General features: G+C 40.5%; 1 protein-coding gene across 8 annotated transcripts in view; it reads left to right on the forward strand.

Annotated features, from left to right (window-relative positions):
- The window catches only part of Dnah11 (dynein axonemal heavy chain 11), a 305,840-nt gene that overhangs the window by 148,178 nt on the left and 144,076 nt on the right, over positions 1 to 13,586 (forward strand). For all 8 annotated transcript variants that reach the window (XR_007346137.1, XM_048799700.1, XM_048799695.1 and 5 more), the window contains 5 exons: positions 1,835 to 1,966; positions 5,278 to 5,451; positions 10,566 to 10,770; positions 12,309 to 12,474; positions 13,102 to 13,204. Coding sequence is in view for 7 of the 8 variants with exons in the window: in XM_048799700.1 (XP_048655657.1) it covers positions 1,835 to 1,966; positions 5,278 to 5,451; positions 10,566 to 10,770; positions 12,309 to 12,474; positions 13,102 to 13,204 (780 nt within the window). In the remaining variant the exon portion in view is untranslated. The remainder of the gene's footprint in view (positions 1 to 1,834; positions 1,967 to 5,277; positions 5,452 to 10,565; positions 10,771 to 12,308; positions 12,475 to 13,101; positions 13,205 to 13,586) is intronic.

The raw sequence follows: 13,586 nt of genomic DNA on the forward strand, positions 1-13,586 counted from the left end.
TTCGAGACCATAGGGTACAAGAGAGTGACTTAAAATGGCTGTCTTTAAGAAATTCCAGTATAGGACAGTTCTTTAAAAAAAAAAAAATTATTAAAGTATATTAACTCTTTGAGAATGAGGATTAACGTGTGATTTTGTTAATTGCTGATGCAGAGCTCAAAGTGTTTTTCAAATTCTATGGAAGAAAATAGAATAATCATATGACTTATTAGAGTGTTCACCTAATAACATCACATTGAGACCATTTGGTCTGTTTAACTATTCCTTAAGACAATGTGATTTCTACTTGGAGCAAAACCCTGAGGTTTTTCTTGATAACAAATTGATGAGTTCTATTAAAAGATTGTTTCAAATTGGTAAACATGGACAATGTAAAACAGAAATCAAGCAAGAAGATTTAACAATATAACAGTTCTCAATTATTTAAAAAAAAAAAAAAAAAAACATTTCCCCATCTTTCATGGCTAGAAAAGAAAAATTCAGCCAGGTATGATGACACATGCCTTTAATCCCAAAGACTTGGGAGGCTGAATCAAGAGGATCGAAAGTTCAAGACCAGCCTTAGCAACTTACTAAGGACCTGTCTCAACAACTTACTAAGGACCTATCTCAAAATAAAAGGGACTGCAGATGTGTCTCAATGGTTAAGCATGCCCAGGTTTGATCTCTGGTGCAAAACAAAACAAAACAAAACAACAATGCTGAGCTTGCATTACTGTGTAGGTTTGTGATAGTGATCAAATTCTGTTGTTGCCTCCAAAAACTGGGACAAGAATTTCTTTGATTTTTTAGGGTCTGTAACAATGCTAATTAAAGAGAACCATTTTGTGTTTTAGGAAACTAGCCCTAAATTTGTCTAACTCTGGTTATATTTCATATGGTAAAGCTTTTTGCTGCAGTACTGAAGGGATTGCTCTGAACATGCTTCACCTGCAGAGTTTGAAGAACAAGTTCCTGAACAGCATTTCTTCCAAGGTTAAATGTACTCTGCTGTCCAAAAAATGCCACTGGCAAGACTGCCAGTCCAGCTTTCTAAATTTATGACACCAGGTGGAAAAAATGGCTGCCAAAGCCAGAGAAAAGTGGGTTTCCTAGGGTCCCCAGGAGGATAGGTTTAGCAATGCCTGCCTGTCTACTGGAATCTTAAAGATTCATCCCCAACTATATTACAGATTATCACTTACCTATGAGGAAAGATGATATATATACATACATACATACATACATACATACATACCAGGATTGAACTCGGGGGCACTCGAGCACTGAGTCACATCCCCAGCCCTATTTTGTATTTTATTTAGAGACAGGGTCTCACTTAGTTGCTCAGCACCTTGCTTTTGCTGAGGCTGGCTTTGAACTTGTGATTCTCCTGCTTTAGCCTCTGGAGCCGCTGGGATTACAGGTGTGCACCATCGTGCCTAGCTTCAATATAGTTTTAAGTGAGAAAGCAAATTACAGAGTACCATGTTACTTATGAATCCCTATTTATAAAGAATGAAAATAGACAAATGTTCATTATTATTTTTCTCCTAGTTCATATATTTTCCTGGTTTATCCAGTGATTATTAATTTTAAATTTTTGTTTTTGAATAATTTCTTTTTACTTAGAGTATTAAATTGACTAAAAGTGATTTTAAAAATTGGAGGATTGACTTAGATGCCCAAGGCAATAATTTTTCTTTCTCCCAATGTTGAAAGCCACAGAGTTCTGAAAAATTATATAATCTCCTAAGGATAAAGTGGAGTTGTAATAAGAAGTCTTTTGAATCCATTAAAAAAAAAAACCAAAAAACTCTTTGCCCCAAATGAATGGTTGTTTCTTTTTCTTTAGACCATTTGCACTCTTTTGGAGTGTTTGTTGACTCCTGAAAATGTACCTTTGGATAGCCCAAAAGAAGTTTATGAAGTCTATTTTGTCTTTGCTTGTATCTGGGCTTTTGGAGGCACCCTGCTTCGAGATCAGGTATGTTGAGAAATGGTTTATAGGCCCAGTTTTTCTTGCAGGGTTGGGGGTTGATATGTGGTTCCTATTGTTTTGTAATGCTGTGGTAACTCTTCTCTGCTTGCCTTGCCTTGCCTTCTCCTGAGTCTGTGCATTCTGGAGGCAATCCCAGGCAGGCAGGCAGTTGTCACCTCAGCTGACAGTGCAAGCCCATATCCTTCAGCCCAGCTCACCCCTCTGAGCTTGAGGCTGTGTGTCCACCTGCCTCCAGAGCATCACAGCTGCTTGCTGATCCACAGACCAGCCACACTCTGTGCCTGTCACACACCCCTTCCTCTAGCCTACACCCAAATCTGCCCCTTCTCGTCAATCTCTTTTCACCTTAGTGATATATTCCTTTGAGTTGCTCTAGTTAAAAATGTGGGAAAATCACCATTCATTTTTTCCACATCCCGTGATCTCAGGATCTTTCAGTTTCTCTTACAAAATAGCTGCTGAATCTGTCCCTTCACTATCATTTGTATAGCAAAAACGCAGGAGTCAGTCATCTTTAGATTGCCCCAAGTTCTCACAGTAGCTTACCTCAGGCTGCCATAACAAATACCTTAGTGTGGCCAAAACAACAAATTGATTTCTCACCATGCTGGAGGCTGGAATTCCAAGATCACAGTGCCAGCGTGATTGGGTTTTATTGAGGACTATCTTTCTGGCCTCTTCTCTGTGTCCTCATGTGACAAGAGGCAGCAATTTCTGCTGGCTCTTCTTACAAGATACTCATCCCATCATGACCTCATCTAAATTTAATCATCTCCCAGAGGCTCCGTCTCCTAATACCATTGTGTGGGCAGTTGGGGCTTCTGCATCTGAATTGGCAGGGTGGGGCAGCAGCAGTGGTGGTGGTGACTCAGTGCATGGCATAGAGTAACCTTCAGATAGGGCTCCCTGTTTCTAGTTGCTCCCACAGAGGATCTTTCCCAGGATAATCATCTCTGAATCATTGTCAGCCTTGCACCAGTTTCTTTCATTGGTCTTTCCTTCAGCTTCAAGTAAATCTATCCTGCCTGCACCCTTTTTTTTTTTTTTAATTTTTTCTTGGCTTCTGAGTTCCAGTGGGAAACACTTAAAGTAAAATTTTGCATAAACACATACACTCCATATACACAAATAGCCTAATTTACAAAAGTGAAAGAAACAGGCAGGTCTCATCTCCACTATCCACCTCCGTGTGGATTTCTCTCATGTCATCTTTATGTAAGTCTTCAAAGTATCCTCATTGTGCAGATCAAGGTCAGCTCAGGGGGTGAAGTACCTTGCTCAGTGTACCACTGATGGGAAATGGTAGCAGCAGCATTTCCATCCAAGTTTGCTTTCCCCAATGGCCACATCTTCCAGGGTACCTCAGAACATATCATGGTCATTGTGCTTCCATGCATAACCCTGAATCTTCACATAAAAAACAGAGGGCACACAGTTTTCAGGCATCCCAAGTCTTTCCAAATGTGAACAGGGAAATTATATTGGAAGGCATCACACCAACAGTGACCCACATTTCTGTTGGTTTACTTGCTCTAGGTGCTAAAATAAAGAGCTGATGTAATCTCTGGGTCAGTTCTGCTTCTTGTCACTTAGTTACCATAACTTATAAATAAACTTGGTATTCATTTGGCTGTGTGGATCTTATAACAACCCTTGTCAGAAGTTAAATTCCCTTCTGTAATCTCCAAGTGCTTCCTAGCTTATAGTGGCCAATGCTACTTGTAGAAGGGTCATGGTACCTGCTTTCTCCTGAATTCATTGGCTTAGCCTCTGCTTCCATCCGTGCACCCCCATGTCTTCCCAGTAAACTCTGATCATGGAGTTCATAATTGTTTTCTTCCCCACTATAGAAAAATAAAGTGTTTTAGTTTATGAATGAATTGATAAAATGAATGAATGAATTGATAAAAATTTTTCACCGAAATAATTTTGATGATGAAATTGTTAGGTGAAGCAAATTTCTTCCTCCAGAAAAGGGTGCCAGGCAAGCGATAGTCCATGAATTAAGATCAAATTAGTTTGCTTTGGTGTAAGACCAATTTTTTTAGGGTGATAAAATATCTCATGCTACCATCTAAAAATAATGCGAGTCTAAACTCATTAACTTGTCAATGGCAGAGGGTTGGAGAATGAGCTGGGCAGGTTTAGAAGGTGGAAGGAGAGGCCCTCCCTGCAAAGACTCTAAGAGTGGGCCATAGTTCCAGGACATAGAGTCATCAAAGCAAAAACAAATTTAAGAATTTTTTCTGGGAGTTGAGGTCTTAGATAAGATTGTTAAAGCAGTGGACTTAGATAATGCTTTTGGATTTTACCAAAATTCACTAGGTCAGTCCATCTTATGGACTGGGTTGCTCGGCCAGGTCACCCTCTGGATTTACAAGGGTTTTGACTGTTATTGGCACACAGATGCCATTTCCTTTCCTTTATTGTCTAAATCCTCATCTAGCAACAAAAATCTATTTTACCTATCATTGTATAAAAATAAGTATGTTTTAGTCAAGAAAACTGCCTGGAAGTTGGGAACTGGTCTCAGGATTTCAGCCAGACCTCTTACGCTGGGCCTTACTTTAAACAAGCCATGCCTTCCTCCATTTCTCTCTCCTTCTGCAGAGGTTCTCAGGTACAGAATTTCAAAGATCAACAAAGTTTCAATATTGTTTTGTTGGAATGACACAGGATTGCTAGCCATTTACTTTTTGTTTGTTTTAATTTATATATCCATTTACTTTTTAAGTAAAGGCATATATAAAATTCCTATTTAGTGGTACCATTGTTTTGTTTAAAAAAAAGTTTTAACAACAAAAGGACTAAGGAATCTATAAACTCAGAATAAAGGATAGTATTTTAATCAATCTTACCAATTTTTTAAAAGTACTCCTTTTTTCTTATTCTTCTCATTTTCCCATCAATTGGTGTGAACATGGGTATAAATCAATACCAGCACTTCATAACCACTGTCCTGTGGTACCTGGCATAGTAATTTGCACAGTAACTCATTGAATAACTGAGGTCCACCTAACTATCTTGCTTTCTAAGTTAATAACTATTCCACTGTGTTTGTACCTCATGGATATGTGGCAATTACAGCTTTCTACCCCTGTGGCAGTAGCACTCATCATGACTAATATCTAGTTATTTATTAAACTTGGTGAGTTTCTCAATTCCATTCCAGAAGTTTCCTTTGTGAATATTCTTCTGTGTACAGCAAACTCTGTATTGAGCAGGCTTTGTAGGGGCTTTGGTGTTTTCAAAATTACCTTTAAAGCTGCAATAAAGATTTCTCTTGCTCTGCTTAGCTTTCTGACTATCCAGCCAACTTCAGCCGGTGGTGGCACAAAGAGATGAAAGCAGTGAAGTTTCCATCCCAGGAGACAATCTTTGATTATTATCTGGACCACAAAACTAAGAAATTTTTGCCTTGGGCTGACAAAATCCCCCAGTTTACCATGGATCCAGATGTACCTCTGCAGGTGGGTGTGTGCTACAGCAGTATTTGAGCCCTTTTGTAAAAAATCTTTCTTTCTTGCCAGATGGATAAATTATTATTGTGTTGATATGCTCAGCATATAACATTTTTCTCAGAAGAATCTTAAGTACAGGAATGATTAGTGAGAGAGGCTTTTATTTCTGCAATATCCTTTTTTCTCCCAGTTTATTTCAACTTAATTCTGTTAACAGCTTTTTTCTTTTTTTTTTTTTAGTTTTCCTAGAGACTTCAAGTGTTTTGTAAAAAATTGGAGTCCTTGTTCTGTTAATTCTCTGGTTCTTATATCTGACCTTGCATTAATCTCTTAGCACTTTTCAAATACAGCTTTCATCTTTTACTTCCCCCTGTGAGCCATAAAATAAATACATTTAATCTTAATGTGGTTGTTTTAGATTCCCAAGACAGCTGACAAATCCAAATGAATCTTGTTTTCTTCTTTCTCTGAGATCGAGTTATTCTTTGACCCTCTTCTTATTCTACTTTCATGGGTTTTTTTTTCCCCATTTTATTTAATATTTTTCTCAAAATCATGTCATTCTGATTCATCTTGGAGTTTTATCATTTCAAGCAACGCCGTATGTATAGAATACAGTTTGTATCAGAAAGCACCAAGGGTCACATCACAGAAAATCCAAAGTGTGTGTTTGCTGGAGCTGGGACTAGTACTACAAACTAAATGGGACCCCAGGAACCCTTGGCTCAGCTCTGGAGGCTGGAGATTCAGGTTCAGAGTGTTAGTGGGGTGGTTCCTTCTGAGAGCTGTGAGGCCCCTCTTTGGGCTACGGATGTTTGCCAGCTCCTTGGCAATGGTAGCTCAACACCAGTCCTCAACTGACCTTTTCCGTGTGTGTGTGTGTGTGTGTGTGTGTGTGTGTGTGTGTGTTCAAATCTGCCAGTTTGCACCACTAATCATTGTGTTAGGAGCCTCCTTAGGTTAGTTCACTAGAATTAGTATCATTTATTCAATAACAACATTACACACTGAGCAGCTTAAATGATGGAAATTTATTTTCTCATCATTCTGGAGGCTGAAAGTCCAAATGAGCTTGTTGGAGGTTTTGTTTTTCCTCTCCTGCACTTGGATGTCCACACATGGTCTTTTCTCTGGGTGCACATCTTTGCACACTGCCTTGTCTCCCCCATGTCCATATTTCCTCCACATTAGCACTTCAGTCACGTTGCATTAGGGTTTACCCTGTGGCCTCATTTTAAGTTAGTTGCCTCTTCCAAGGGTCCTGTCTCCCAATAAGTCACATTCTCAGGTACTGGGAGTTAAGCCTTCAACATGTAAATTTTAGGAAGACAAAGCTTTGTCCTTTGAGTCTTCAAAATTCATGTCCTTCTAATGTGCAAAATATATTCACCCATCCTAACTGCCCCAAAGACTTTCCCCCTTCCAGCCTTAACTGTAAGTCTCACACCTTAGCCTGTGAAATTGGAGAAGTTATCTGCTTACAAAATACAACAGTGGGCAGGCATAGGATAGACATCTTTGTTCCAAAGGAAAAAAATCAGAAGGTAGACAGGGGTTATAGTTTCCCAAAATGTTTAAAACCTAGTAGAGCAACTTCAGTTAGATTGTTGCAACTGAGAATAGTCCTCTTTGGCTCAAGACCCACTGAGAAGTTAGCCCTACCTTCTGGGCCCATTATGGGGGTAGTGTTGTCCCTGAGCTCAGCCCAATGTTCCAGCCCCACCCCCATAGCCCTATCCAGTAGTCCTTCCCCGAGGCCCTGGTTTGTAGCCTCTAGGCCCACTGAAGCCAGAGAAGGGGCCCACCTTCTGAAACTGAGGAGGAGACAGCCTTATTCTCCAGGGCTGTGCCTTTTGGGCCCAGGTGGCAGTGCTACCCTTTTAAATCTCTTAATTAACTTTGGGGTCATTTTCCCCTTTTCTAAAAAGATAACACATGATTGTAGTCAGATGGCTTTTTCTTGTAGATGTCCCATGACCTTCCCCAATTTTGTCCTGTCTCTATCCCCTTTAAGCTGAGAGACCAGGATCCCCAAATTACCTTCAAGAGCCTGCCCCCAGTGACCTGAGGACATCCCACTAGGCCTTATTTCTGAGATTCCACCACTGTTCAGTACTGCCACACTGTAACCTGGCCTTCAGCATGGACCTTTGGGGACCATTGATGAAAGCAAGAGGTGGCTTGGATAAAGTGGGAACTCTGCCAGGAGGGAAAAAGGAGGAGGCAACTAATGATGTCCCTTAAGTCTACTTTATGTATTTTTAAATCTTCAAACTACCTGAATTTTAGTTACTCATCAATATTATCTAGCTGATGGAAGATTGAGAACATGATAGAATCAATCAAAAATACTGAAGACGTTAAAATTGGTATCATGAAGTTGGTGCACCTTATCAGTTAGCATCATTTATTCAATAGAGAGCTGTCCTCACAGTCCTCAAAGCTGTCCTCACACCTAGCAGTCTTACTCTGGACACAGTTGTACCAAATGTATTTATTGGGTTAACAGACTCTTAATGTGTTAGAAGAAAACTTGGAGGCCTGTCACAGTGGTGCGTGCCTGTAATCTCAGTGGCTGAGGAGGCTAAGGCAGGAGGATCTGTGAGTTCAAAGCCAGCCTCAGCAAAAGTGAGGCGCTAAGCAACTCAGTGAGACCCTGTCTCTAAATAAAATACAAAATAGGGCTAGGGATGTGGTTCAGTGGTTGAGTGCCTCTGAGTTCAATCCCTGATACCCAAGAAGAAAACCATGGAAATAGGTAATAATGAGTCCCCACTAGGCCTCTCATAAGTGCTTTAAATAGATTAACTAATCTTTACAGTAACCTAAGATATGGAGTGTTACTAGCCCTTTTCTTACATATGGAAAATAGGAAGAGATTAAGAAATCAGTCCATAGCTATGCTGGTAGTGGATATAGAATAACCAATGATCCTAGTTTGCCTGAGACTGTGGGAGTTTCAGAACACTAAATTTGAATTTTATTTATTTATTTATTTTTGGTACTGGGATTAAACCAGGGGTACTTAACCAATGAACCCCAACCCCTTTTTATTTTTTATTCTTAGATGGGGTCTTACTAAATTACCTAGGGCCCCACTATGTTGCTAAGGCTGGGTTTGAACTTGCTATCCTCCTGCCTCAGCTTTCTGGGATGGATAGGGAGCCACTGGGATTACAGGCATGCACCACTGCACCAGGCTAGATTTGAAATTTTAAAGTAGGAAATTCTGAGCAAACTAAGAAGAGTTGGTCACACTGTAACAGCAGATCATATTTGAACCCAGACAGTTCTGCTCCAGAGTTGATGTTCTGAAGGGCATTCTATGTAGAGGGTAAGATGGAGCTTAGGCCCTGACTGACTCAGGTTGGAGTCCAAGTACCACTTCCTAGCCAGCTGTGCTAGTCACTATCACCAGTTACTTATGTTCTCTAAGCTTGAGCTTCATCATCTCTGAAGTGGAAATAATAACAAAAATCTCCCCATAGTACCTGTATCATGTGACAAGATACATGTAAACTATCTAGCATACATTGAGCTCTATCTACTAAGTGTTAACAATAGTGTTAACAATAGAACTAACATGTGAAGAAAAGAACCAATAACCAAAGTAGAAAGCAAATGATGACAACTGAGACCAAGAAAGGAGAAAAAATATAAACTGTCCTCTAAAGAAAAGGAAAAAAAAAAAGACCTTTTATTGTGGCACAGAACTGACTAGCTTCCAGTAGGCCCTATGTACCACTGAGATAAAAAGAGTTCTAGACTTAATGTTCATGTCATGATTCAATTTGGAATGATTCAGTTGCTATTCAGTGTATTCGAACCCAATGACGAACTGTATGCATTATACTTAACACCTGTTTCTTGTGAACAGTATAAATCCTGCTAGTAGTTTTTCCGTTTTATTTTGGTCTCTGTTTTAGTCAGCTTTTTTGCTGTTGTGACTGAAAACCTCACACAAACAATTTAGAGGAGGAAAAGTTTACTTGGGGGCTCATGGTTTCAGATGTCTCAATCCATAGACAGCAGACTCCATTCCTGAGGGCTTGAGGTGAGGTTTAATATTGTGGTAGAAGAGTGTGGTGGAAGGAAGCAGCTCACATGATGATCAGGACGCAGATAGAGATTCCACCTGCTAAATACAAATATATACACCAAAGCCACTCCCTCAATGCCCCACCTCCGTCCAGCCACATCCTACATGTCTTCAATTACTACTCATTTACTTCCATCAGGTGATTAGTTCACTGATTGGATTAAGGCTCTCGTAACCTGATCGTTTCTCCTCTAAACCCTTTTGCATTGTCTTACACGTGAGCTTTTGGAGGGACACTCACATCCAAACCATAATAGTCTATGCAGCCAAACCGTCAGCTTTTAGTCCCTGCACAGAATTCCATTGCCTGCAGTCGACATCTGCTTACCCCTTTGTCCTGATCTTGCTTGTTAATCCATGTTCCCTGAGTCTAATTTTTCTTGGTGGTTTTCCTTTTGTTGAATTCCTGCAAGTCACTTTGAATTCTCTGTGAAACAATATGGTATATGAGTAAATTAATAGCCAATTTTCAAATGTAAAAAATCAAGCTTTAACTTTTAACAAGGTAATACATAGTAAGTTTCTGAAGTTCTTCAGCTTCCTGGCTCTTCCACTTGAAAGCCTCTTCCGCCTTCAACCACTCTCTCCCCACTCTGACCCTCTTTGGCTGGATTGTGCCATTTAATCTAACTGGGCCAAGGCATTGCCAGTTTCTGAAGAGTGGTGGCCAGCTTCTGGAATGTTCACTGTATTTCCTTCTGTGCCTCAGACGAGGTTGGGGGGAAGGTAGATATCCTGTGATAGAGAGTTTTATCGGGTAAAACTTGGTTCAAAAAATATACATCATTTGCTTATGTTGTGGCGCCTGGATGTCCTCGCCAGTTGTTCTCCAGCTGAGATGTCTGAAGGCTGGCAATTCAAAACTGAAAATTGGATGAAATCTCTCCCCACAGGCTGCTAACTTGAACTAACAATTCTTTGCATCTCAACTCTAAAGTAACTATGTAAGGTCAGATGTAAAATTTTGAAATGCTTGTCTCTGTCTGACCTTTCTCTCATTCTGGTGTCTCCCCCTCCTTCATAGAAAGTTCTGGTTCACACATCAGAGACAACCCGTCTTAGGTATTTCATTGAGTTGCTGCTCAAGAAAGGAAAACCACTCATGCTGGTTGGAAATGCTGGAGTGGGAAAAACGGTCTTTATGAGTGGAACACTGGCGAGCCTCTCTGAGGAATTCCTAGTATCCCGCGTGCCGTTCAACTACTACACGTCGTCTGCAGCCCTGCAGAGTGAGTGCTTCTCCTGCTACATAACAGGGGTGCAGATGTGAGTGAGAGGTAGAGATTGGCTATTAGCACGAGGAGTAGAAAGAGCTCTAGTTGCAGCGTACTTTGAAAGAGAGTTAGGATTTCAAATGTTTGAGGTCATACACAGGCAAAGAAGAAATCTGGAAGGATCTACTTAAGTAAAGACATGGAAGAGAAAATTGTGAGATAAATTCAGTGAATGTGGAAGATGACTGAAACATAGTAGGCAGAAGATGAGGAAAGACTAGAGTACAGAGTGGGGGTTTTGACGTACATGGAGTGAACAGTGGGTTTTCTGGATAATGAGACTTTTAATGTTAAAACTAGAATAGCCCAATCCTGGACAACCTGGGCTAGCTGACCACCATAACTGTAGAGAAGGCTGAGGTGCAACCAAGCAGATGGAGTTTCACGTGGGAGGAAGTGGTAAGCCATCAGGAGAAGCAAAGAAATGTCAGATGGGAGCCATGTTAGGAAGAGGTTTGTGAGGTGAGGAGAGAAGTCCTCCAGAGAGTGTCTAGCTGAGCATAATGCAGTCTTGGGCCAGAGTTGTAGAAAGGGAGGTGACAGGTTGGGAACAGGAGGCACCATTTATGGGCTGTTGCTTAGACAGGAGCCCAGGAGAAAGAGTCCTATGAGGCTCTGCAGCTGGCCAACTGAGAGAGTAGTAACCTCATCAGAAGCCCAGAAGGCAAAAGAGAGGTAGCTCTGAGTGGAGAAGAGATGATATTAAAAGGAGTTTGAAAAGAAATTTGAAATTTGAAAATCCATGTGCCAATGGCTTATAGGAATTGATGGCCACTCAGCATTTGGAAATACGGGGCTGCTGCTTGGAAAAGGTGCACTTCTTTTTTTCATTTTTTTATTATTGTGATCATTTAACAAATTACACATATTTGTTGGCATCCTGGGAATATAACAATTCCTTGATCCCAAGGCCTTAATAGTCTGCTTGAAGAGTAAACATGGAATTAGATACTGTGTCTGAGACACACACTATTCAGGATTTTCCACACCCACGACTCTGACACATTGAAACCAAGTCATAGGCACCTGGAAAATATAACTTTCTAAACACATGGGTCATGTTTACTGTCCTCTGGAGCTTTGAATTTCAGTGGTGTGAGAGGAGAGGTGTTGGAGACTTTCTTGAGCCTCTCCTACAGTGTCCTTGGGAGACCAGACTACAGCAGCCCCAGCAGTAGATGTCGGGGAGAGAAGTCTCAGGTCAGCAGGGAGGTAGTCTCAAATGTGACAGACAACGTGAGTGTATTGAGGTCCCCAGAAAAGGAGAGTCGGAGTGACTTTTGGCAACAGAAAGGATATCAGCAGGATAGTGTGACATAGGAGGAGGTAGCTGAAGGCACATCCCTGGTATTAAACAGTCGACAGGTGATACCTGAAACCATGAGATAGATAAATCAACAGAAAAGGGAGGAGAATAAGAAAAAAAGATAACTAAGTGCAAAAAGTTTACATTTGGCCAGTAATTGGTAAATAGAATTATCTGTTTATATCAGGAATTCTTGAGAAACCTCTAGAGAAAAAAGCTGGTCGTAACTATGGTCCAGGAGGAAATAAAAAATTGGTTTATTTCCTTGATGATATGAACATGCCTGAAGTGGACTTATACGGCACTGTTCAGCCGCATGCTCTGATTCGACAGCATATTGATTATGGACACTGGTAAGCAATTATCTGTATTGTCTACCTAAATCCAATTATTATGGATGAACGTGTTTTTTAAATATTGTTTTTAGATTTTGACAGACCTTTATTTTATTCATTTATTTATATGTGGCACTGTGAATTGAACCCAGTGCCTCACACATGCTAGGCAAGTCCTCTACCACTGAGCCACAACCATAGCCCCATGGATGGACATTTTAAGATGAAATTGTCCCCAAGGTTTTTCTCTTTCAGGGAGCATTTCCTGCAATACTTTTTGGATCTAGACTGTATCCCTATCCATTATATTAGATGAAATAGTTTCCCTTTGTATCTTTGAAAGATTGGATTGAAAAGTAGCCTAGAAACATAGGGACTATCAAGAGATTATGTTCTCTTTAAAAATTAATTCACTCCCAATTATTAAAGAGAAGCTTGGACTGAGGGTGTAGCTCAGTGGTACAATGCTTGCCTAATGTGAATGAGGTCCTGGGTTCAATCCCTAGCTCTCAGAGAGTGAAAGACAGAGAGGAGGAGAGAGTAAAAGAAGGAGGGAAGGAGAGAGGGAGAGGAGGGAGGGAGGGGGAGAGAGAAAGGGCACTGACTCCAGTGTGTGGATTTGACATTCTACTTTCTGTCTTTCAGGTATGATAGACAAAAGGTGATGCTTAAAGAAATCCACCACTGCCAGTATGTTGCCTGCATGAATCCCACTGTGGGCAGCTTCACCATCAATCCAAGGCTGCAGGTAAGGTGTGTAATACAGCTCTCCCAAATAGCCCCCAGATGTAATGCTCAAAAATTATGAGTGCAAATTCTTGATGCTTGGTGCTTTTGAATACAAAGTAAAGTTCCTACTGGACATTTTGTTAAGCATATAAACTTTTTCTTAATTAGCAGATTTCCTTTTTTAAGAGCAGTTTTAGATTAACAGTAAAATGAGCTCAAAGTACAGTGTTCCTATAAACTCCCCCCCACACTCCATTTTATCTTAGTATCAACCTGTTGCATTAGTTACAACTGTTGAGGAATATTGATACATTATTATTAACTAAAAACTAGAGTTTACACCAGGCCCATTCTTTTTTGGGGGGAGGGGTGCGATACGGGGGATTGAATTCAGGGGCACT

This window comes from Marmota marmota, unplaced genomic scaffold, assembly GCF_001458135.2.
Source record: "Marmota marmota marmota unplaced genomic scaffold, marMar, whole genome shotgun sequence".
Lineage (NCBI taxonomy): Eukaryota > Metazoa > Chordata > Mammalia > Rodentia > Sciuridae > Marmota > Marmota marmota.